The sequence below is a fragment of the Oenanthe melanoleuca genome, chromosome Z (assembly GCF_029582105.1).
Source record: "Oenanthe melanoleuca isolate GR-GAL-2019-014 chromosome Z, OMel1.0, whole genome shotgun sequence".
Taxonomy (NCBI): Eukaryota; Metazoa; Chordata; class Aves; order Passeriformes; family Muscicapidae; genus Oenanthe; species Oenanthe melanoleuca.
This window is the reverse complement of record NC_079362.1, coordinates 68,439,872-68,465,838: the sequence shown is the minus strand read 5'-3', so window position 1 is coordinate 68,465,838 and position 25,967 is coordinate 68,439,872. Positions and strand designations below refer to the sequence as shown.

The 25,967-nt window shown below is 42.8% G+C and overlaps 1 protein-coding gene across 1 annotated transcript in view; it reads left to right on the top strand.

The window, feature by feature from the left end:
• DNAI1 (dynein axonemal intermediate chain 1) overlaps positions 1 to 25,967 on the top strand; it is a 136,428-nt gene that overhangs the window by 67,913 nt on the left and 42,548 nt on the right. Inside the window, exons 14-16 of the mRNA XM_056513014.1 lie at positions 13,010 to 13,099; positions 17,642 to 17,729; positions 19,552 to 19,631. Coding sequence (XP_056368989.1) covers positions 13,010 to 13,099; positions 17,642 to 17,729; positions 19,552 to 19,631 — 258 coding nt within the window. The remainder of the gene's footprint in view (positions 1 to 13,009; positions 13,100 to 17,641; positions 17,730 to 19,551; positions 19,632 to 25,967) is intronic.

The window sequence follows — 25,967 nt, the reverse complement described above, 5'->3', positions numbered from 1 at the left end:
GCTAAGTCACAAAAATTCATCTGGAAGCTTTGGGCTCGTTTATGCATGGTAGAAGTGGTGGAAATTGCAAGATAATCCTGTGGCAGAAACATTGGATAAAGTCTTTTGCAGTGTTGCTTGTACCTTGTCCAAAACTGTTGGACACTTTTTAAGTCACTATAGGTTAGGAAAGGTGAACGTCCAAATGCTTATTCCTAAATGTCTTTGAGAATAATGAACAAAATCCCTGATAGTTTAACTTCGGCGTTGTACTTTTTGAGATGGTATCTATCTGTGTATAACTGTATCTTCTGGAGATTCAGAAATTATTCATGGTTATTTTAAAATTGTGCCTTCGGCATGGATTCTTTTGGGTTAGAAATCGTCTAGGAAAGTGTCAATTGCAGATCATGTAATGTTTGTCAAAAAAATTAGCTCTTTTTGCTTTGAGGCTGCAATTTCCTATGTACTTCATTCAGATGATGAACTTATTTTCTGCCTTCTGCTCTCACTGTTCCTTGCTAAATAGATTATTCTCTCTTGCTACTCTTGCCCTCTGCCTTTTACTTAAGATCCAAACCATAATTCTGTGGGTTTTCAGGTTGATTATTTCTTTTCTGGTGGCTCCAAGCAAAATACAAGAAACTTTTTTTGCCTGTTAGTTGCACTGAGGTTAATTTGTGAAGAAAATGTCATTTATAAAATTTAAAAGTCCCTTCAAGCCTTGATATGTTGGATGATGTTAGCCTGAGGTTTAAAATATCAGAGAAGTTGTAGTGCATTTGTTTGGTTGCTTGTATCTTTGAATTCTGTTCTGCTGCTTTATAATGTATATATAAAAACACTGATGAGTCTTAATGGCTCTTGTATAGCCTGCGAAACAACAGAATGCTGTTCTGAAGAGGGTGAAATAAGAGAATGATAATGGCAGAGTTAGATGCAAGGATGGTGCAGGCAAGGTCACACTGATAGTGAGATACAGGGAGCTGGGGCTGGCCATGACTCCCACCCTTCTCTCACCCCGAGAGCCACCGTGAGCTGCCACAGCTCGATGGGGTGTCCAGGGCTCTCAGCATCCAACAGGCCCCAGGAGAGTCTCTTCCCATCTCTGCTGCAAGACACTGATCCTGTGGTGATGGGAACCTTCTGTCAGGCATATTACAGACACTGTTTCTGATGTAGCAACATCATGTGTCAAGCTTGGGGGTTTGGATGTGAAATTGCCTGCCCTGTGTGTCTGCTTTTCATGCACACAGAGTGAGAAACTTCATATTTTGTCCATTGTAGATTGGGAATCTTGTACCATGAGCACAGTCAGAGTTGAAACCAAGAGCTGTGAATTGTGACTGGTGAAATACCTCTGAGCTTTGTGGGCCTCTGGCATGCATTGCTCAGCTGCATGCTGTGGCTGACATGGGAACACAGCCACTGACAGGACAAGCAGGTGACATCTAATGTCTGGTTCCTCCCTCCTCATCTGTTAACATGCCAGCCTAATAAATTCACTGGGCAGTGCTATGAGGGGAACACAGATCCCTGGTGAAACACTGTACAAAGCAGAGCATCCAAATCTCAGCAGGAAGAAAACAAACTGAAAGTAGGGTCAGCCTTATCCAGTGCTATTTATAGCTGAGCTGTGCTTCCTTCAGATAAATTTGAGTCTCTGAAGCATGAGTGGGTGCACAAGCCTCAGGCTGGGCCTTTGCCCTGTTTCAGTGGCACTCCCATGTCCGTGCTCTCTGCTTTGTTGAGTCCCTCCCACTAACACCACATGTGCTCTTTAGTAGGAAAGGTTTTGCTATCCTTTTTCTGTACCCCAAATTTGTGGTTGGTCTGATGCTGTAGGCCTGATTCCTTGCTCTTCTTGGCCAACATTGCACCCTTGAGTTCACCTGTGCTGAAGAGATGGGGCCTGGTCCTCTGAATCCCAGGAAGATCCTGTCAAGGTGGAGGGCACTTGATCTAGGTGTAGGAGAGCAGTGTTCTTCTAAAGATGAGTTTTTATGGGACTAAATATGATATGGGACTTTATCTTAGAGTGTTTCCTCATTTCTGTTGAGCTCATCTGGTTGTTTTCCCTCAGCTATCAGGAAGTTTTAAAGGACTTTGGAGGAGAAAACCCTGAGAATGCTTGTAGTAAAACTTGTAAGTAGCCATATGCTGCTAGAAGAAGATAAATAATTTGCAGAATTATTAGAAGGGAAGTTCCTGGTATTGCCTGTAGCCAGGAAAACTGTATTACTCCAGACAGGTCCAGTATTTGGTGGTACCCATGAATAAAGTTGTCGTCTAGCCTCATGCCCATGGCACAGGTGCCTGACAGCCTGGACTGAAGGCTGCTCCTGGAGCATCCAGGCAGTGCTGGGCTGTGTCTTCTGTTCCAGGGGGTTTTGAGATGCTTTTCATTATCATAGGTATTCTGAAAGAGTTCGTCCTCCTGCATCTTTGCTTGGTGACATATGATCCTGCCAAGCTGGCTGCCTTGATTGCTGCCTGATTTCTTTTTAGATGAAGCACCTGACTTTGTTTCAGTACCTATTTACTGTTACCAAACCTGTCAGCCACCCTGATTCTCCTAACTGCCATTTCCATTATCACAAACATACAGTGGTTAAAGTAAAGGAGATATCTAAGTAAATCCCTGCCTCTGCTACAGATGGGATGGCAGGAGTCCTTTAGATTGGAGTCGCTCATTAAATATGTAAGAGAAATGCGGGAAGCCCAAACTGACTGAGAGGCATTGGAATCTTTGAACACTTTGATATTCATCAGATGTCTAAACCATTTCCTCTCTAAGGCAAACACCACAGCTAAATATTTAAATATTACTGACTCACCTTAGAAGGAGTTACTACTTACAGACCTTAACTCTTCAATGGCTGCTGTCATGGAGGCAAGTTTACTTCCTAAGCAAATTGAACTGATCCATTCTGTTTTGTTGCATGATTGAATAGTAAAATGTCGACAAATTTTTCTACAGAAGACTGAACAGCACTGAAAACCCTCCTTAGCTTCACAGCTCCCTTATCTGCAGATTCCTGTCATAGCTGAAACATTTGCATTTAAAAGAAAAACCAGATTTTAAGATAGGAACATTTTTCAATGGATTTATTTTTAAGTAACAAGTAATTTTCATTTATCTCTCCTCATCAGCTTTTACTCACACTCAAAAAACTTGTTTGCTATACAAAGCAGTCTCATCTATTGCAGTGAACAAAGCAGTCACAGTATGAACATGACGCACAGTAAACATGTGAGAGGTGAGACTGAATTTTAAATAAAACAACCTTCGTTTCTGGAACTGGGAAACTGAAAACTGCAGAAATGAGAAGTGTCAGAGGCCTCAAGACAGTCTTGTTCTTCCCATCATGCCCTCACAAATGTTGTGTTATGATTCTTGAAGTGTTTTCTTCAAATTGAGACTGGGCAGTCTAGCTGTCTTCACTGGTACTAACAGAGTGATTGACTCCTGTGTCTTACATGGTACACACTTCTTAATACATGTGAAAATAGTCCTGTGCCACTCCAGCAGTATCACTCTGCTGATTCCCTTACCAGGCACTGATGCTTTTCTGCACTACTGTCACTTAGCCAGAAATCCCCTAATTTCTACACATTTAATGTGTTCCTCTTCCTGACTCTGTCCCTCTGCCCTTGTCTTTATCACGTTTCGCCTTATTATTTTCAGATTACTCCTCTGGTTTTTCAAGATAACTTTGAGTTCTTACCCTAATGGAATTCAATGTCTTTCAACTGCATCTTCTGCAAATGCTTTTTGTATTTTGCAGTTCAGTGTGCAAGTAACTAATGAAAATATTGTATAGAACTGAACCCGATGCCTTGGAGAGGCTACCTAGAGCAGAGGCTAAATAAAAGATAAAGAATAAGGCTAAATAAAGTTAAAAGAAACAAGGATAGTCCCTTGTGGGAGCCATCTAGAGCATCTAGATGAACATCTAGATATTCTTCCATCTGGTCAAAAAATCGCTGTCCAAACTCTTGGGAATTCATTTTCAAGCACTCATCCACTTCACAGTAATTCCTTATCTTTCTTCTGAAGACACCGCAGGGAGTGTGCCAAAAGCCTTACAAAATTAGAGATAACAAATCTACTCTTTCTTTTAGACTTGTTACCCTGAAAAGGAAGAAAATAAATTATCTTTGATCAGGTCTTTTTTTGAGGAGACCATATTCACTGATTCTTATTTTCTTATCCTGTACATATGTACAGATGACTTAATACTTTGTTCCAGCTCTCAAAGTTCAGCATTAGGCTGACTCATCCACTGCCCTTTAACCTATCCTTCAAGACAGGTTTGTTTTGTGTTTCCTGGGGGCATTTTTGCTCTGTTCCTGTCCCCCCAGGACCTCTCCTCTCTTCTAGTTTTCACGGCTAATTGCTATGAAATTCAAAGATTGCTTCAGCTGCTCCCTTAAGTACCCTAGAATGGAATTTCACCAGGTCTTACAGAGTCAGATATATTTGCCTGCGCTCCTTAAAGTTAGTTTTCTTTCTAGTTTATTTTTTTATATGTCACTGAAAGAAGGACAGCCTTAGTGCTTTTGTTTTACTTGTAGTTCAGTGTGCGACTTGCCTTCCTTTAAACAATAAATGGATTCTTGGAGGAAGAGGCTCAGATGAGGCTTTCTGGGATGTCTGATTTTTGCCCTCATGCAAGCATCAGCCTCCTGGTCTGAAAAGCCTGTTTTGCCTTTAAAAGAGTCTCCAACATCTTCCCCATGAAGGTATCTCAGGCAGTGGCAGAAAGGTAGTCCCCAACACATGAAGTTCCTGGATATGCGAAGACTCTCAAGTGTGATAGTGGCAGCCCAGCTCTCACCATATAGCAGGCCTGATTCCTCTTCTTTGGGGTGGCTCCTTCTCTTCTATTGTGGCTTGATTCACTCTGTTTGTGCCATCATTTTTCTAGAGCCCAGGGGTGCAGATGTGGACAGGGACTATGCTTTCACAGCAGGGTTTCCACAGCAGAAATGCTGTCTGTTTCCCAGGTAATAGACAGAAATGGCAAAAAGTGCAAATAGAGACCAGCAATCTCTTTTGCTCAGTGTGTGTCACAGGACAGGAGCCCTTTAGGCTGTACCCTGCCATGCTGGCTCCAGCATGCGCATGTTGGTGATTCCATAGTGATTCCCCCTTCCCCTGAAGGACCAGCTGGGAATACTAAAGTTCCTGCCTGCCTGCCTGCTTGCCTGCCCACATTTACCTTTGGCAGGAAGTCCACACCTACAGATAACCAGAGCACAGCTAAATCTTCTCCACAGTCATATAATTTGCTCTAAGTGCAAGCAGGACCCAGGAGCTTTTTCTTCACCAAGTGTAGGCTTAGCCAAAGAGTCTGACTGGGCTGCTTTGACCTTTGACCGGGCTGCACTCAGTTATCACAGCCCTTTAAAATCTTTATTACTGCCTTGAGTCAAAATGAATCATCTAGACTAAGCTCAGTTTTTGCTTTTATCCCAAATAACCATGGTTATTTGGAATAACCGTGGAGGAATGAAGTTTTCTGTCTTCCTTCCTCCCACCTCTACATAGGATGACTTGTACTGCTGTCCAAGTTGGCATTGGGAAGGGGCTCCAGACACTGCATTGTTCCTCACTTCTAAATCTTGTTTTTCCTGTCTCTTGCTGTGTATAAAAACTGATGCTGGAGTTACTTTGCTTATGAGTTAAGTTCTTTGTACTTTCTAGATGGGCCAAGTGATTAATTTTGGGGTGTCTCTTGTGACTGATTGCAGGAGAGCAGCCTTGCATTTTGCTTACACTCCTCAGGGTACCTGGCCTTGGCTTCACTTGTGGTAGCTGGCAGAGGATCCTCTGCGAGATGTCAAGGTCCACTTATTGTGTCAGGCATGATAAACAACAAATGCAGAATAGCTGGAAATGTCCTTGATGGAGGACATTTGGGAACTTTGTTGTAGATGCTTTGTCTCAGCAGCAAGGAGGGACAAACTATTTGCTCCAGCAAAACAAAAAGTCAGTGGACTCTGGATAAGCTGAGTGTAGAAGCAGACTTTCTCACCAGCAGATCCCTTGGCAAACAGCATAGATAAATGACCCAGAGAGGAGAATAAACAAGAAAACTGCCATTTGTCATTGACAGGAAAAGAAAGTGAAAGATTTCTTCTTTCTGGTAATGACTTGATGTTTCTGGATGCTGTTTTGCTGAAAGTTGCTGTCAGGAACCAACAAGAAACACATTTGAGGGTGACAGAGTGAAGAAATAGAACTGTTTCTTAGTTCAAATCAGAGACTGCTATAAGGTAGTCCAGGAGAATATTTGTACCAGAGCACAGGGGAATTCAGAAGATGTGGAGCAATTTATTGTAGATCAGCACTTCAGCATGAGCCCTCAGCATGATGCTGAGGCAGACTAAAAGGCAGGCTAGCTGTGAAATGGAGAGTGTCCACTACACAGATCAAAGGTGCCTACATTTGGACTAACATGCCCAGGTTTAGATGGGTGTTCCTGGTTGGAGTTTGGTCTGTCTTAATCTATTTCTGCAAGAATCCATTGTTCATCTGCCAGCTGATGAGCTGGGCCATTGTGCAACAGATGCAGCCAAACTGCGTCCATGAGAGTTTGTGCTCTTGCTAAATCACAGCACATGTTCTGCTTGTCCACCTCAAGAGAACCCCAGAACTCTTCTGGCACTTTGCTTTAGCCCAGGCTTGTGCATACTGACACAGGAAATGTGGTTTGGACAGCAGCTTGTGTCTGTGCTTGGCTGCCAGGTCAGGCACAGCAAGAGAGAACTGAGGCTGATTCCCTTGCTCAAGGAGCAGATGTTTGCCAGTGGGAAGCCTGGAGTAAAAGTCTTTAGCCACTGTGAATATGAGGAGAAGGGACTGAATCCCACTGCTTACCTTGTGTGGCCAAGGTGTAGGCAAAAGAGGGCGTCTAGGAGAGCACAGCAGGGCTGGGAAGCACTTGTGCTTCTGATGCACACAGAAGATTTCTATAAGTCTGTGGCTCTCTTCAGCTAAGGAGGAAGATGCATGAAATCCCTGAGCTGCTGGGTTGGGCAGAATGGCAGAGTCTCTGAGAGGGGCCTGTACAGCTACATCTGCAGCTCAACAGTGACTTACAAAGAAATGCTTGAGGCACAGAAACAAAGCCATGTCTAAAGCTGAGTATTAGGGAAAAGCACCAACATAAGCTAATAAAAAGAAGTGAATGTGTTAAGTGAGCTCTGGTTATCCTGGGTCATAAAAGGAAAAGGGAAAATATTTGGGAAGCATGTAAGTAGTTAAAGGCATGAAGATATAGACTTATTACTAAGGCAAGCTTTCAGCTGCTACAGAGTGGTATGAATAAGGATGAAATATTGTGTGTATTGTTTAATCTTACAGTGAGTGTCTGCTTAATGTAAGAGGAAAAAAGCATAGGTCAGAACAAGGAAAGAGCATGTTAAAGAATATTTAGATAAGTTCTTTCTCATCAGCAAGATCAGATTAAATGCTCCCTGGAGTACTTAAAGAAACAACCAGACCAATTTCAGGCTATTACATGCATTTCTGAGAGTTTTTGGGCTACATCTGCCCTGCATTTTAGGCAGAGGCTGGGCTTTATGTGCAAGCCCATTTACAGCACCTGAGCTGAGTGAGCATCTTGACTCAGAGGCAGGGTTGGGATGTGCTCTGCAGCACGGATGAGGGGATGCACCACTCTGCTGTCACCTGCAGACTCACACTCATTTGTGTACCTGTGACATGGGCAGAATGAAATATGATAATTTACTGTCATCTATCCCCACACACTTTTCAGTGATGCTGTAGAGCCAGAAGGTATCTGCAGGTTATTTCTTCAAAGGGACTGTCCTTATATGCAGGAGAGGAAGCAGCACAGAGTACCAGAGCCCAGGAAACTGGGCAATTGATCTAGCTAGAGGTATGCAAAGCCAGCCATAGGGGGTGGAAAAGTGCAGTGCATCAGGCTGCACACTGGCCTGTAGCACAAGCGTGGCCAGGGAAAGGAGGAAAGATCTCAAACGGCCTGAAGGAGTGGAAAAATGTCTGGAGGAAAATGATAGGATTGGACCCAGGGAATTACTGACCAGTCAGAGCAATTTCAAAGACTGGAAAAGCACTTGAATAAATGGCAACACTACCATTTAATGTCTAGCTAATAAGGTGATTCAGAGAAGCCAACATGGATTTATCCAGAATAGATTAGCAAGCCAGTATAATTTCTTTTCCTTTTTTTCCAGAGAAATGGGCCTCATGAATAAGGGAGAGGCAATCAAGGTTATCATCTCAATCCATCTTGACTTGACTAAAGCTTTTGATCTAGGCTTGCACAGCGACATATGTATAACCAAAGCAGAGAAATATGAATTAGATAAAATTGCCATAAAGAGGCTGCTCAGGTGGCTCAGACTGCTCAAAGAGCAGTTATACAGAACTCATTGTCAGAATCTGAAGGTGCTTCAAGTGAGACTCTCCAGCAAGTGAGCTGTCACTTCTGGTCTTTTTTTGATCAATACATTCATTAACAACTCAAATTACAGAATAGGGAAGCCCTCCTGGGAGGACAAGGCACTTTGCAGGACATGATTATGTTCAAAATTATCTTGATAAATCGGAAGAAAGGCCCAAAATCAATGTGATGAAATTCAATAAAGACAAGAGCATATACTGCATTTAGAGAGGGGAAATTAAATGCACAGATACGAAATAAGAGATGGTTGTTTAGGCAGCAGGGTGCCCAAAGGGAAGCATAGCAGATCACCACCAGTGATCAGCAGTGCAATACTGTTACACAAAGATATGTGTCATTCTAATTAATTAGCAAGAATGTAAGAGAGAGGAGATTGGAACTCCTGCCTCAGATTAGTCCTGTACCATGTGTTTGCAGCTGCAGAACCAGGCTGAAGAGGAAGAACAGGAGTGATGAGGCTTGGGTCCTGAAGACAGGGCCTGGAAGCAACAGCTGAGGCGATTGATTTGAGTTGGAGAGAGAGAAGAAGAGAAGGAACAGAGGCACAGACTTTTCTTGCCCTTTTGGAGACTGTTACAAAAAGGGCAATAAACTGTTGTTCTTTGCATCCACTGGGATTGGCTTGACTCTTGGTTAGGGAAATCTTCTGTATAAGGGCAGTTAAGCACAGGTGTATCTATAGGGAGGTTGTTGTGTACTTGTTGTTGGAGACTTGTGAGACCAGCCTATGTGAATTGTCACCAGTCGCAGGGGAGTGTCTGATTTCACCTCAGAAGAGAATAGATATGGTTTTTGGGTTCTTCCAAACCCTGTATTGCCGTGATGGCTTTGCCTAGGAGTCTACTGATAGCCAGGTTGGCACTGGAAGGATTTTTGTCCCCAGGTCAAAATAGCATGGACTTTTCTCATCAGCCCAAGGAGATGTTTGCATACCAAAGTCATCTGAGTGTCTTACTTAATGCTGTCAGGGTGACCTGGGGGTGGGGATTTGAAAATGCCCTTGTCTTTCCTCTTCTCTAGCTGGGGCAGATTTTATTAGTTTTTTTTCAGGCCCCGAATGACAAAAATTCACTTATTTCACTTAAGGCAGGTATCAGCAGGACCATGGTACTGCAATGCTGACAAAGGACTGCTTGAAGGATAATTATAGGAAAAGAAGGGGAAGGACTTGCTCATCAGTTAATGTACATGTGTTGCATGTGGCACCCCATACCTGAATTTTGGCAAGCCAAAGGCTAGCCAGATCTGTGTTTGCAGTAGCTGATGCCTGCACCACTCTCCAGCCTCCTGGCCAGGGTGATTTTGACCAGTTGTATTCTGCCAGTGCAAGTGACTAACAGCCTGTGTCTCATGAAAAGGGATCAAGCATTATTTATTTCATCGGAATGACATCAAAAACATGGGCGTTTTCAAATCAGATTGGATAAATGGTCTAATCTCCTGCTGGACAGGAGCCATTACCAGCTGCTGCAGATAAAAATGATAGTATTCTCTTGCTAGAAATGAATGGATTATCACCCTGCTAACCTGCTCTACATAGTAATGAATATATATATTTCTGTACATTAAATAAGGTTTTGAATAGTCTCAACTTCTTCATAAATAAATGAGCTTTAAGAAATCAAAATAAAAAGTGGTAGGCTGTTCTTACAGTAAGGGATTTCACACACTAATTTTGCACTGCAAAAAGAGTCAGGTTAAAGATCACTAAAAAATGGCTTGCTTTTGCTACATCTCCTATCATGAACAGGGATAGAAAATGCTTGCTGCTTTTTGTTTGCTTGTCTCTTCTTTGCTGTTTACACACACTTTTCTTTTTCATGTGCTTCTTTACTCTGATTGTATCATAGTTGAATTTTACTCTAAATAGTTTCACACAGGCAGAATCCTTGGCTAATTATCACATGCTTCAGGGGAACGATTAACTTCTTGCCGCTGTGCAGACAGTTGCTTGGTTCTCTCCTTAAATGCTCCTCCCCTCACAGCAAGGATAGTGCTAATGACAGGAGGTTGTGCTATGTTGACAAGCCTCTGGGAGCAGAGAAAAGGCCAGTTCTGAACAGATGCCCTATTTGATTGCAGTATCATGAGGGCTAATTACTCTAATAAGCATTTATGGGATTCAGAGATCGGGAGGAAAAAGATCACAAACACGATTATGGTGTCAGAGGTGTTGAAGGAAAATTGAAAGTATTAAGTGCCAATTTCTGTTTTCTGCAATTCAAGCTACCATCACTGAGAGCTGCTAATAGTCATCTGGGGGCAGAGCCTGGTGTCTCCGAGAGGCTGTTTTTCAAGTTGTCTACAAAAAGTACCTAATTCAAGTGCTGTTGACTGCTTTGAATAGAGCAGCAAGAGCACCCCAAGCAAATCAGCCTACTTGATTTTTAGGGGTGGTGACCCCACCTATCCATGTAATGGATGAAGAGCTGTGACACCTAAGTAATAGTAGAAAACTTGAATAGATCTCCATCAGAGAGAGGGTGTTTAGAGTGGGCAAACCCTGGGGTAAAGTTCTTTGCTTTGGGAATGCTGAAAGGAAATAGCTTGGGAAAATCCCCCATAAGCTCATGGTAGCTCTTACATTATTTGGTCACCTCTAGATGAGGTTCTTGCAACACTCTGTGTTAGTGTAGACATCAGGACTCAGAAGCTGTGTCTGCAGAGAATAATGAAACCTGCTGCTGAACCTTCATCCATGTATTTGCCACTGATCTGATGATCTGCAAAGTATTTTTCCAAATATTTGGGGAAGCAAATATTGGAGAGAAGGAACTTGAATTAGAGGAGAACTGTGTTGGACATAGACATAAAAACATCTTACTGTCAGACCATTTTAGAGTGACATTTTAAAAATCTTTTGATTCAAAAAATGACCCTTTTTCTGTCCTCAGCATGAGGCATATTGGACATGTTTTGTAACCAGTGTCCCTGAGCTCTGCATTTCTCACCTTGAATTAAAACTCCTCACTACACCATCTCCTTCATCTGAAGCAGCTGCTAGTGACGATCACTGTCAGCAGTAGCTCATGATTGCATGTTCTTGGAATAGATATACCCAGCACATTTGGTCCACAATGGGTCAGCCTTTGCAATCACTGTTCTGTTGAACTGGCTTTTTCATCATTAATCATTTTATTCTGGGTCATATTGAATTATGCCATTCGTTTAATGCCAGATAGCAGAAGCAGTTCCACACAGAGACTTAAAATTTCACTTGTGGAGGGATATTCAGAGGTATATGCCACTCAAGGCTCTTCAGTTGTGTCTTATAGACATAAAACTGGCATTTTGAAGTATTCTCAGATGGATTTCTTTTACATTCTATTTTTCCTTCCTCAGAAAAGGAAGAAAACCTGTTCAATGGAGGGTTAAATATTCTATGCTGAGTCTCTTGCTTAATTTTCATGCTCCACAGAACTTCACAGTATAAACAATTTTTCAAAAGAGAATTAATATTTTTTTCCCAAGGACCTGTCACAGGAATATCCAATCTATGTAATTAAAGTATTGAAAATGCTGTTTGTTTTCTGGACTAGGTATGAATTACATAAGTGGTCATGGATAGAGTGTTTGGTGAGCTCTGGGATGATCAAACCCATTTATCATGTTTATGGGATGATGTTTAGGGAGCTTTATCTGCTCCGTTACATGGACAGGAACAGCTATACCTTTGAAAAGCTTCTCAGAACCTTCTAAAATTCTCGTCCCCATCCTGATCTGACAGATGCCAACAGGAGTGTGTGCTGACAGACCCAGTGACAAGTCATTCTTTTCACTTCAGTCTGATTGAATTCCCAGATCTGAAAATCGAGTGTTCTTAATGCTTTTGGTCTAACTGAAATGTCTCTTCTAAACTGTAAGCCATTTATCTGAGTTCTAATCTCTCCTGCTGAGCTGTCACAGTCAAAAGGCAAATCTTCTTACCAGGCAGACAGATGCAGACCTGGAGGTAGAGGGAGGATTTCAATTTTAAAGGAGAAGTTTTCATCTCCCTAAAACAGAAGTGCCCCAAGGACCCTTGTCACATGCTGCTTGCAAGGTCTGGCCTGGTTCCCACATAGGGGCAGAGGGCTAATTGTAGGTTGTCTGGCTGAAGGGTAGCCATATGGCACTACACTTGGAGTAATATAATTAGTCAAATGTGAGAGGTAAGGCTAATGGTTTGATGGACCTTTGTGTGGCACCACTGGTGTTTGGAGATGTCTTAGGGATACCTGGAATGGCGTTGTGCCACAGTGTAGAGGTCTGGTGCATAGCTCAGACACCTCACAAGGCCCATCCTTGATGGCAGTGCTCCAGTGGCCATGGATAGGTGCAGAGTTTCCAGGTGAGAGTCTTTACTCCCTTGCTGGAGCATCCTGCAGGAAAATGGCTGAACAGAGTGCTTGGGACAATTCTAAAACTGCTGGTGGAGATAAGTGTTCACACCAGCAAGCCTCCAGGGTGCAAACCAGCTGCTCTTTAGGAAGGATTTCAGAAGACTATGCTGAGGTCATGGGACTCTGTCCTGCTAATACTGAATGCCCTGTGCTGACTGGGACTGTCTTCTTGTTTCTTTTTGTTTTAAGGTCAAGTGGCAGAAGGATGACATGGACAACAATTCCAACTTCTTCTCTGTCTCCTCGGATGGGCGGATTGTTTCATGGACTTTAGTTAAGGTAAACAGTAGGTGGCAATTTCTTTTTCCAGTCAAATTATAACCAATTGCCTCAGAAGTTCAGTGATTCATTAGTATTATTTTTATTTCTAATGAGCCAGGTTTGAAAAGAAATGTTAGCAATAGCAGCTGGTGCAGTCACAGCTGGATCTGGTGCTCCATGTTAAACTCTGAAATGAAGCAGGGTCAGCCTACTCATTGTCAAGACCTAACCTTCATCTTGCCTGCACCTGTAGCACACCATGGGCCTGAAAATGAGAGATCATTTTCCTGCTTGGCAGCAGCAGGAATTCAGGCCTGGTCCTTGTTCTCACACTTTCTTTGTCCCAGAAGGGTCAACTAGACACAGAACAAAATACTCTGCTTTATTCCACAGCTTCCAGATTCTCATCCCCAAAATGCTCCCCTACAGATTTCAATTTGGATTGGGAGAGGGACAATTTAAATTTCTCCCCATGTGGGACAGAGTAAGTAGCACAGAGTAAGCTTGTTTTTGCAGTGGCATGACAGTGGGTTTCTCCCTGCCAACTCACATCCAATACAACTTCTTAAAACTAGTTTGCATGCCCTGCCTTTGTTCATTTTTCCTTTTGGAGTATGTTGATAGAAACCTAGAATTAATGTCCCAAAATGACCCTTAGAGTCGTGTCTCTGAATCCCAATGTGTGGGTTTTTTTGCTGGCTATTTCATTTTACGTTTGAAAATTTCAAATCTCCTGCTAAAAAATCATTGCATTGCCCTAAATATGAGTTTGAAGCAGCTGTGCCATTATTCCCCAACAAAAGAAGAAATTTCTTTACATCCTAGGATGTTCATTTTTCAATCTGTTGTAGCAAGGTTTGCCTGTTCTGAAATTTTTAGGCTGCCATTTATGCTGCCATTACAGGAATTAATTTCTAGCACTATATGTAAATCTTAGCCTCATGTCCAGTTCAGGAACAGGAGCATCTCCTAATGAAGAGTGTAAGCACAGGCATATGGCACAGATTTTGAAGTTGTTTTTTCATAGGCTTTTCCACATTCATATATGCAGCTTCAGAATCAAAAATCCCTTCTACAAGTGCATTCCAAGTCCTTCTCGCAAAATAGCTCTCTAGACAGGGATAGACCCAGCTCCCAGCTCCAGTGTTATCCCCTGAATAGGAATGGCCAGAAGATTTTTGTTGAAGTGGGCAGTACATGCCTGCAGCCAGACACATCCAGCTGAGGTGATTTGGCAGGGTACACTTGCCAGCTGAGCCCCTGAGTTGTAACTGAGTGTGCCCAGCATGGGCCCCTTAGGAGGCAGGAAACACTGGCAGAAGTCTCTTACTTCAGAGAAATGCCACAACTAGGACAACCTAAGAGTCTGCAGATGTATTCTGATAGCAGTTCACCAAGCAGAGGCTCTTTTGCACCAGTGCTTAATTGTTTCTACATCATAGTCTGTGTTTTTGCTGTGCCTTGAACACATAGATATTTCTTTCTAAGTATCCTTGGTGTGACTTCTAAGATCTGCATCCACTTAGCACATTGTCATTTCTACTTATTCCTTGCATTACTGTAATGAACTTGGCCTTACCCATGTGAAAAGACTAGTTTTGGTTTGGTTTTTTTTTTAGATGAAATTACCTCTGAAATTTCCAGAATTGGTATTTACTTAGTAGGCAGGGGTGGAAAACAGCAACATTTTAGGTGTTGTCTGCTTTGGACATTTTTTTGGGGGGACAGATATTCAACAGAGAAAACAAGACACAGGATGGAAAGAATGTTTTGTTATAATCTGTTGGGCTTTTATCCAGCGAGGGAAAAATGGACAATCTGATTTAATTCCAGTTTCACAAGAACTTTTTCTGGGTTTCATTTAGGGTGAAACTGAAGACACTCCAGAGGTTTTCTATTCTACAAAACCGTGGTGCAAACAGGGAATAAATGAAAGAGTGCTTTGTTAATCTATTTGATAGAACTATCCAGAAATAAAGCTTCTTCAAACACTGGTAGCTATTTGACACTTCCAAAGCTGACGGCACAAAGTAAATAATTTCATTCTTTTTTCCAGCTGAATATTTGGGAAACCACATGCAAAATTTGGATAGAAGAGTTGTCAAATGTTAGCCAGGGACAGTTGATCTGCCTTGACCATAGTGTTTGTCTCTGTTAGAAAGGGGCAGAATCACTTTGGACATGAAAAAGTATGTGAGTTTTGTCTACTTAGACTGTCTGGACTTGACCTTGGATCCTCATAAAGGTGTGAAACACCAAGGAAGGATGCAGGACTTCTGCTGCTGGATTACTCTATGCCCCCACCTTGGATGCACACATTGCCTATCAAAAAGGAGAAATGTCACAGCCATTTCAAAGAATTGTTTGGGATGCAACACGGCATTGCCTCTCAGGCTGATGCTCAGCAATACCAAGTTTGATGAGTAGTCATAGTTCACCCTCTCCTGTATAACCTACAGCTAAATTACTGAACAGCTCTGGGCCTGCTTCATCACTTAAGGCTAGCAAGAACTAAGGGGAAAACAGCAGCTGTAAGGCCTGATTCACTAATGTTTACAAAGTGCTCTGCAATTATTAGGCAGAAGCAACATATTATTGCTCAGTATTCCTGGAAGGCCAAATTGTCAGCAAGCTGTTTACCCAGAGGAATATGTGAATAGCTCTGGTGACGAAGAGCCTCAGGAACAGAAGTGTTTTTTATGCTGTGAAGCTGGGTACTAGATAAAACCAGCACAGCAGGGGAGTCTTCACAAGCAGGGTCCTTCGTGAAGGAGAGGGGCTGCAGAAACTGTCCATAGGTGCCTCTGCTAGGTGAAAGTGCTGGGAGGAAGCCTGCAGAAAGGTGTGTGTTTAGAAAGAAGGTCTCTTGAGGTTTGCCTTTTTCCCAGAACACAGAGATAGTGTGCTAGCACATTCTGGGCCTGCACAGATCACACGTGTGTCACACTGGGTGTATCAAAATAACCAGCTGCAGGCAGCTCCAGAGCTCCTCTTCAGACCAGAGTCATGTCTTGGACAGGGCACATGCTCTCTGGAGAGCAGGCAGACCTGGGAGCCTGAGTAGGGGCAACTGCTCAGCTTGTTCTCTCTGCTCTCCCAACAGCCCACCACCACTCCTATATGGATGTGCAGGGGAGTATGCTTTCTCCTGATTACTCTGGGCACTCTCTTTCAGCACATGTACACCAGCATGTGTGGCCTCTTTCTTAGCATCACTCCTGCCTTTACCTACTGAATCAGATCTGTACCCAGTGTGCTGTAAGAGCTGCTTAGGTTCTGCAGACTCTGCAGGAGTCTGTCCTGCTTCTTGCTGCTCTCTCAGAGAACAATTTACTGCCATCAATAGGCCAGTGCATGTGGGTGTGCAGCAGTGAGAATTAGTGAGAAGATTACTTTATGGGGTTTTGACCTTTGTTTAATCTTCTGCAACTTTGAACCCCCAGAGTATGATAAAGATGCGTTATAGGACATTGTCCCCTCTCAACTGCAGTACTGAACTAGTGCCCACAAGATCTTCTCCCACGTTCCCCATCATGGAAATTTCTGGGGTTGACTTTGCCAGGCAGAATCTCCTTTTCCACCTCCTGCTCTGGGCTAAGAGTAGTTTCAACTACCACTGAGATAAGAAGTTATGCTTTGTTCCCACAATGCTTCAATGGATATTTGCAGATTATGCCATCTAGTCCACAGCTCATACTACTCACTAATCATTAGTTGTATGTTCTTTTTATCACATAATAAGAGAATCACAGAATGGTTGGGGTTGGAAGAGACCTCTGAAGCCCCAGGGTGTTCCTATAGTCACAACCAACTCCATCCTTCAGTGTTATTTCAACTCCCAAAACTGGTCTGAAAATGTATATTTCCCTCTGGTAGTTTCTTTGTATTTACTTACCTTGTGTCTGTTTGCACCTGTCTTTTGTTTCCCACCTCGACTGTAAACTCTTTGGGACACAGCCTTTTGACCCTGTGTTCACCACCTTGCACAGCAGTATCATGAGAGTTCTTTAGAACTCTTCTGAGAACAGAAACATGGGGCAGTTTTCCTTGGAGCAAAGTGCTTGCTAGATGGTACTGGAATCTCAGAGCCCGTGAAGTTGAGAGTATTTTGAACTCAGGCTGCTTTGGGAATAACAAGAAGATGTTAGAAGCAGGAACTGGCAAGATGATAAGTTACTATTCATTAATGTGGGGCTTTAGTTAGCTCCACAAGAATATGAAATATCCATCTTAAACCACACAGGGTGGTTTAACTAAACACTACAATTTAAACTGACTATGCCAACTTTCACTAGAAAACACTGACCCAGAAACTGCAGATTTTCCAGGTCAAGTGCACATGTTGAGGTAATGTACCAGTGGCTCTCAGTTCCAGTGCATCAGTTTCCTGAAGGTTTTATGGAAAGCACCATGTTAGCAAGCTGCCAAATGTGAAACATTAAGCAACTTCTGGGCAGCTTTTTAAAATTCCTCCATAAAATTTGCCATTTCAAAGTACTGAATGTCTCTGTATTGTTGCTGCAAAGCATGCTATTCATGTGGAATCTCCTCTGCCTGCAGAATGAGCTAGTTCACATGGATGTCATCAAGCTGTCAGCAGATGGAACAACGATGCAGGGGCCAGAGGGGCTGCAGCTGCAAATGCTTGGTAAGAGCCCAAGTCCTTGCCATGCTGATTAATTGCTGACACAAAGCCTCTAATCACTCATTCTGGGAAATTAAATTGAGAGCAGGGTGTTGAGATGGAAAGGAGCTAAAGAAGGGTTACGCCTCCTTGCTTTCATCATGCAGTAGAGCAAAATCTGTCTGGAATAATGGCCACTGAGTCGAGTTTTGCTGGTTACATATTGCCTTTACTTATATTAAACGATTAATTGAACATTAATGCAAGAAATGTACTGGGCTATCTCTGTTTGGACAAAGCACATACTTGTTTATGTCAAAACTCAGTTTTTTTTCTTACTGAGATCTAGACTGGCAAAATCAAGATGAAAAGCAACCTCTGCCTTTTCCTGTATGCACAGTTCAGGCAGCCAGCTTTGGGATGTGCTTCATTAAGTTTGGGCTCTGTAGAAACACAGCATCTATTCTGAGCTACTATGTTAGGCTTCCTCCATACAAAGTGGAGTCAGTGCAGTCCTTCTATGCTGAATCCACTCATCGTCACCATCCTGCACTTGAGATGGTATGGGATGAGTCAGCTGTGGAGGTCCTGAATAACACAAGGAAGTTCTTGAGGAATCCTCTTATCGTCATTCTACACCTGCTTTTGGCTGAGAAGATGGGACCTCTGTTTGGAGGACAGCCTTGCTCTGCTTTTAAGAATTGCTATGTTTCTAGGCTAGTAACTTCTGAGCAGTCTGTGGGAATCTTTACAGTGCCACATAGGTTGCAAGAAACCATCTAAAGCAGCACACTGCAGAACTCTTGGGGGCTTTGGGATTATTTGTTAGTGTTACTGGGAAATGGATTTTCAAAGACTTGTCTTGAATATTTAACAATCTATTTGAATATTAAAAATGCAGATGGTATTAGAGAGTTGAAATTACTGTAACAATTCCTTTGAGAACTACATTTTGTTAAAGAGATAATGCTTAAGATGACTGCCTGTGCAGAAAGTTTCTATGACTCTGTGCTTCTGAGCCTTGTCTGCTTGTTCCTGTTTCTCATCTGAGGATTGCTGTGGGTATCCCTGCTGGCCGGGACAGCCTCAAGTAGCTCTGGTACTCAACAGTCTTCTGCTCAAGAGCCATGATGAAATTTTCTTTCACCAATATGTGAACTGGCTTTCTTGGATGATGATGCATCTGCCTCAGGAGCAGAAGCCACAAAATCTCAATGAGTCACATCCTGTTTGTGGTTGACACCTGTTTTAAACATAGTTCACAATGTTGCACAATTCAGGGCTTTTGACATTAACAGAATCCTTCTGTCCCTAGCAGAGGATTTCTTCACAAATCACATTCTTTGCTATTGGCTTTATTGAAGTGAGCCTGCTAAATGGATTCTGAATTAAAGGCAAAAAGAGCACAGGAAGGTATGATGGGATATTTTTTCACTAGGCTCTTTTATGCATAGGAAACCACTTACATTTTTGTAGATGTTAAACAAACAGGAAAGCTCTGTTCTTCCTCAATAGGAGGTTGCCAGATCCTTACAATATTTATGTTTGCATCAGGCAATATCAACTCTTACCAAAATGACTTCTAGGCTAAAGTGGTTTCCAGTTCCTTTCTGGTTCTTTCAGTGCCCTTTTACATGTCACTGGGGTGGCTGTTCAAATTGCAAGTCTTGGGGACACGCACAGCTTAGAAAGTTTAGCAGAAGGGGTGGCTTTGATTTCTTTTGGGAGCTTCTGGCTAATAAATCACTGCTGAAAACACAGGCAGTGTGTGTTTACCATAGGCAGGAAGCATGTTTTGGCCAGCTGAACCAATTCTCTGTGTGAGAGACCTTTCTTTTGTTAACAGGCAGCGGGACATCGTTTGATTTTCACAAAAAGATAGACTATTTGTTTCTTGTTGGTACCGAAGAGGGCAAGATCTATAAGGTAAAAATGATATCTTTATCCTTTGTTTTACATCCCCTGACCCATGTGTGTCTTTCAGGCTCATTGTCTGAACTGTTTGCTCAGGTGGTAACAAAGTACAGCTTCAGAGCCTGGTCCTGCCCTGGGACGCCTGTGGTGAGCCTGAGACCAGACCAGCACTACAGACGGTCACAGAGAGCTCTCTGCACACACCCAATTAAGACCCTCTTTTGCAGAAACATTTTTCGTGCAAACTGCATCCCTGAAAATGCTGTACAGATTGCAGCTGTGCAGATTGCAGCTGTGCAAGTGAAGTGCTAAGTAGGATCAGAGCAGAAGTTAAAAAGCATTGATCCTCTGTCCCCATGACTATGGGGAAATGGCAGGAAAAATATCAGCTCTTTGCCTTTTCAGACTTTTTATCCTGTCAGGAGTGAGGCTAATGAAGCTGTATTTCCTATGGATTAGTGTCCTGCAGCCCTTCCCTTCACAATCACATAGAATCATAGAATCATTTAGGTTGGAAAAGACATGTAAGATCTTTCTAGATCCTTTTCCCAGTCTCACTTTCACCTTGCTCTCCTATCTCCAGTCCACTGCTAGGTATTCAAACCTTCCTCCTCCTGATCACCCCACGCTGTTCCCAGCTCAATGGTCCCACCTCCACACTATAACCCTTGTTTCCTGCAGACAGTGCTGGCTACCTCCCCTCCAGTGCCCTCCTGCAGCCTGGTGCCTTGGTTCTCAGTGCCAGGCAGGAGTATCAGCCAGCCAGCTGCAGCCGTATGGTGAGTGCAGTCACACTGTGCTTGCCCTTCCCACACTGGGGCACTAGCCAGATGTTTTGTACTCTCTGACCATTGCTTTTCACAGAATGTGCAAGACCTTAATGATATCACATCCCACATGCTGCCAGCTTTGGCTGAAAATGCCAGTGAGGACAAAAGTTGTTTGTGAAGAGAGATGAGCACACAGAGGGACACAGGCATCATATTTTCTTGAGAAATTGAGTTAAAAATAGGAAGTTTTGAGTTCTGCTGTATTTAGCCTTGAAAATAAAGCTGGTGGCGCCTTCCTAATACAACTGTTATTTGCACAGCATTCCTCTGAGCTGGCTCTTTGGCTCTGTTAAATCTGTAGCTACAGCCCTTCATCGTGGGGGGTAGACAATCAGCAGAAGGCTGACACGCAGGGCAGATACATCCAGACATCTCTAGAGGATGATCCAAACTCCTTCCCCCTTATCTCACCTGCAAAATGACCCTGAAACAGAATAACGACCCAAAGGAAATCATATCCTGAAATCTGTATCAGTCATTTAGGCAATATGTGCTTAACAAATATGTATCCCTTGCAGAGCGATGATGCTGATTGAAATCTCTCCTTCTGCCAGGCAGTATCTGGGGAGGATTTTTGAGTAATGCTCACTTGCTTTGGACAAGATAGGTGCAGAAGGAAGGTGGGAGAAGTGGGCAGCTGAGCTATTGGCAGTGGCCAGTGGATAGGTCCACTGTTTTTTTGTTGATGCTTTCAGAACACAGAACATCCAAATACTCGTGGGCAGATGTTCTGAGTTGTCTGGTCACCCACAGGACCTGGTACCCTGGGTATTGTATTCTCAATTGATGGGTACTGTTGTGTTTAGTCCTGATCAAAAGGCAGTAAGGAACCACAGTTTTAAATTCATCTGTGGTTGGGTGAGTGATGGATGTGGGTGAATGTGGCAGTGGATGTCAGTGTCTCATTCAGGACTGTACCTTGGCTGAGTTACACAGGAAAGAAAGCTCTTCATGGAGGAGCATTGGACAGTAGAGAATTTGACATTGAAAAAGCTGTGGGTGTTTCTGCCTTAGATAATCCAGTTTCATTGGAACTAGGATGCAGTTTTAAGGTAAGAACTGATCCCAGCCATGAAGCCATGCAGATATTTTAGCAGTTCTTGTGCTAAATGTGGGGAGATGCTGATACATAGTGTCTCCCCTTTTATTGTCAAGGTCACTGGTGTGCAATATTCTTGCATTGGTGAGCCACAGTGAAAAGTAACCATTGTGCAACACAGTCCTGTAAAACCCTATTCCCAAGGGCAGGAAACGCCTGCCTTCCATCAGACTGTAGAGGTCTAGGACAACACAGGGAAGAGAAATCTTTTGTGTAGCATGAGCAGATTTTCACAGTATCTACAAAAAACATGAGAAAGAGTGGTTCCACACTTTGCATCCCCCAAGAGCTTGCTACAAGCAGTTTCAAAAGTTTTGGGGTCAGCTGCTGCTCCAGATATTTCTCAAGGAACACCACCATCTTCATCACATACTTTACTGAAACACTGCACACGTAAACCCCTTACTGGAGCTGCCCATGGATTGCCTTCTGCAACCTTGCTCCACTTGGATCCTGGGAGCAAGGACAGTCCCACAGTAGCCCAAGCAGCTCTCAGGTCCCATGACTGCACTGAGCTGCCCAGTTCTCTGTGCTGCGCTTGAATCTTGAGTGAGACGGACAGACTCCTCACATGCTGTCTGAGTCAGGGATCAAACACGGGCTGCTCTCCCCATGGGCCGAATTTTAGATCATTTCTTAAATAAATTGGAAAGTGAATTCCAGGGAAACTTTTTTTTTTTTTTATTTCCCCAGAGAGCAGGCATGCCCACAAATAGTGTGATAATATGTTAATTCTTTAGCTGCAGAACAATTATGGTGAAGTTCTGAAAATGGCTCAGTTAATAGTGTTTCTGAAGCCAAGAAATCATTATCTAAATTACACACAGACCAATCTATTGCCCTTTTTTGTAGAGGAGAAGCTGTTTCTGCATTAATATGATTCTGTAACGCAGTTCTGAATGCTTTTTTGCATATCTTACTTGCTATTTAGGAATCATTCAGCTTGGCATCAAAAAGCATGGTTTCTGAGATTCGTGTTGAAACATTGTGACTTTAAGTCTTTGGTCAGAATACCTTCCAATAAACATGCCTTCAGTAGAAAAATTGTGAGGAAATTTGAATACACTCATGTAAGAAAGGCTTTGGTGTTTTTCACTGTTAGACAGTTTTCTTGAGAGTAACAAATGAATGTAATAAAACCTAGTGCAAGACTGACTAGAAGAAAAGGTTATTCTAATTTTAAACAAACATAATTTCACTTATTCTCTTATAGTATATACCAGAACATTGGTATCTTTCAGTTTGGGACAGGATTATTATTGTTATTACAGATGACAAAGGATGGTGCCTGTTGAATCCTTATCACATCTCTTGAGTTTTCCCTAAAAGAAGATGAAAAAATGTTTTCTGGACAGGCTCTGACTTCCAGTGACCATTTAGTAATAGAGAGATCATTCGCCTCAGTGTTTAGCCTTACTTTGTCTTAGGCAAAGTCTGGATATTTTATGGCTTGAGTTCTGTTCTTCATCTTCTCACCACCTTATCTTTGGGGCTTCTGTCTGTGTTTTGCCTGGTTGTCTGGTTGCTGAACTGACTATATTTTTCAATAATTACCACAGGTTCTTTCTTTTGCCATTTCCTTTTGTTCCTCTTGATGTGTTCTTGTGCCTTGGTTTCTGCTTGTGAGCCCTTCTGGAAATCTCAGCATTTCTGTTACAGATCTGTACAAGCACCACTGAGCTAAAACCAGGAGAGTCTCTGATGTAGATGGTGACAGCCTGTCCACACAACATGCAACACATTTGTATCCGATTTCTGAAGAGCATCTGGATGTCCTGAGTTGCCTGGAAGTGCCAGTGTTGGGCAGAACTGTCTTTCTGTTTCCAGATACAAACCTTCTCTGAAAAAAATTGCTCTTGGATTTCTGTATTGCGTAGATTCTCAGTGTTCCTTTTAGTGAACTGAAGAAACTCTCTACCTTATAAGGACAGTAATAACCACCCATTCACTGGGTATGTGGGAGAGTTTTGTGTCAGACTAACGTCTAGCGTAAACTGAAGTGCTGTTGATGAAGATTATTCATAAGTTTTGTGTCCTCAGAGTTCTCATTTTCTCCCAGTATTCCTCCCCCATGTTTTGTAGCCTTGTCAAGAGTAGTCTTTGGTTTCCTGCATTGCCATAGATGTATTTTTGCATTTCTGTCTCATCATAAAAATACTGTTTACCATTCAAACACATCTACCGTCACTTAAGTAGGAGAAAAACACTACCAGCAAATTCGAGCAGTGCTCTGGAAGCTCAGAGAGGTTGCACAAATTCCTTCTCTCTGAATCTAGTCATCCTCTTCAAAGCTCTCTTGTCAGGACTTAGGTGTCACATATTCCAGTGGTTTTGTTTTCATACTGACATATCTAATAATTGTAGGGTTCTTGAACTGAATAGTAGGGAAAGACTTCATCAGCAATTGTAGTTAGCTCAGAAACTGCTTCTATTTATTAAAGTAATACTTCTTTTCTGAGCTTTTTCTGAAGTTTGTGGTGTTTCTTCAAAATGCATCTTTGGAAGAAAGCAGCCCTGTCTTGCACTCAGAGATAATGGTAAGGGTTGTGATTAATGTTGTGTGGGGCTGGCAGGCACTGCCAGAGCACGGTGTATGCCTTTAGGCTAAAGCACATATGCAAGCTTCATTTCTCACAAAGGACACAGGTAGGAGTCTGCCCTGTAGAAATATTTTTGCTGCTGATTTCATAGAAAAAAAATGCAGATCCCTTTCCTGTCATGGAGATTGCAAAGGCAGTTCTGTGGATCAGCACATCCCAGAGCATGGTGGATCTCCTGTACCAGTGCTGAGAGAGCATTGATCAAGGTCTCAACCCCCACAAGCTTTTGAAAACAGGGCACTGAACATTCTGTTGGAGGCAGACAAATCTGGTTAAAATCTCCCTCTTCAAAGTTCTCAGATATTAAGGACCTTCAATCCACAGACTTGGAAGGACAGATGGACAAAGCAGCTTCTCTCTTGTTGTAATTACTTGTGACCTATTCTGTCTGTTTCCAGCAAAGTGACTTTCAAAACAAGACAAGTACTGATTTTCCTGATGGCTGAACATTAAGAATTATGAAGTAACGTTATGAAACATGACATTTAAGAAGATTTTGGTCCCACAGTTAAATGCAGGGGCAGCAACAGAGACTATGCAACGAACTATTATTAAGCTTATAGACGCTGTCAGTAAATCTCAGTGGGACGAGCCTCGTTGTTATTTCTTGCCACAGCAAGCCTCTCAGGTGTATAGGAGCTTCTACTGTGGGAATGGTTTAGCACCCTTATTCCAGTCTCTGCACGGTGAACAGTACCCAGACAAGAAGTGTCACTTGTAATAAACAGTTGAGTCTTATGATTATTTAGATTTTTGGTTTGCAAGGATTAAAGTCATGTAGCACTTCAGCAATCCTGCTACTTGTGGCAAATGCTTGGCAAATGGTGTGGTGCTGCATTCAGTAGGGAGTAATGAACAGTCAGAACAATTGCTGTGACAGTAGTGAGGCTAACCAACAGAAAATCCTGAAACCAACTCCAAGGTCCTGTATGGATGCAGCTTGTGTGAGAACACAAGTAAAATGACATTTCATGTGAGACTGAGTCTTTGTTGATAGTGAAGAAAGCCTCTAATGTGCTTGGAGGGAAGGAGGTTTGGGAGAATAACCTAAAATTTATGTGTACGCATAGCTGACAGGATCTAGATCAAGTCCCCTTGCAGTCAATTAGATTTTAATTTCTCTCTGTTTCATAAGCTCATACACAAAGTGACTTTTCCAAGGGTCCCAAATATTTTCCTTTTCTAGCTCTTGAAGATATCCTTCATTTTGCAATTCAGCACCACCCACAGCTGTGATGCTGCTGGTCTGACCCTTGCATGTCTGTGTAGGCACTGTCCAGTTCACAGGCTGCTGTTGGCTGCCCTTCAGTGGGGTCCCCTGCCCTGTCAGGGACATGCCTGAGTCCTGGACAATCTCTGTGGCTCTCATACACTCTGGGAAGTCTTATGTGGCACGACAGAAAGAATTTGCAGAGTGGTACGATGGGGCTGGTTTTCTGAGCAGGCTGTCCAGGGTGGTGACAGGAGAGGACTTACAGCATCTTTCCAAAGTCCTTAGAGTCAAAGGGACCAGTAAGACATTTCTGTGCTGAGACCACTGTTACCAGAGATTTTAACTGTGAGCAGTGCTGTGAGCATTTGTTCTCCTGAGCAGTACACAGTGCTGTGAGCACACAGTGCTCCTGAGCCGCACAGGGATGTTCTCCCCTGCCTATCTTGTGAATCTTTTACACAGGAGAAGCACAGCAGGAGCCCAGGCTGGCAGGAAGGCAATGTAGCTCCCACAGTCAAGAATGGTCTCTGGGGCCTGGCTGTTTAAATTCAACCAGACAACTTCAATTCCTATCTCAGTGTGCTGCAGGATGTTGCCTGCAAGTGG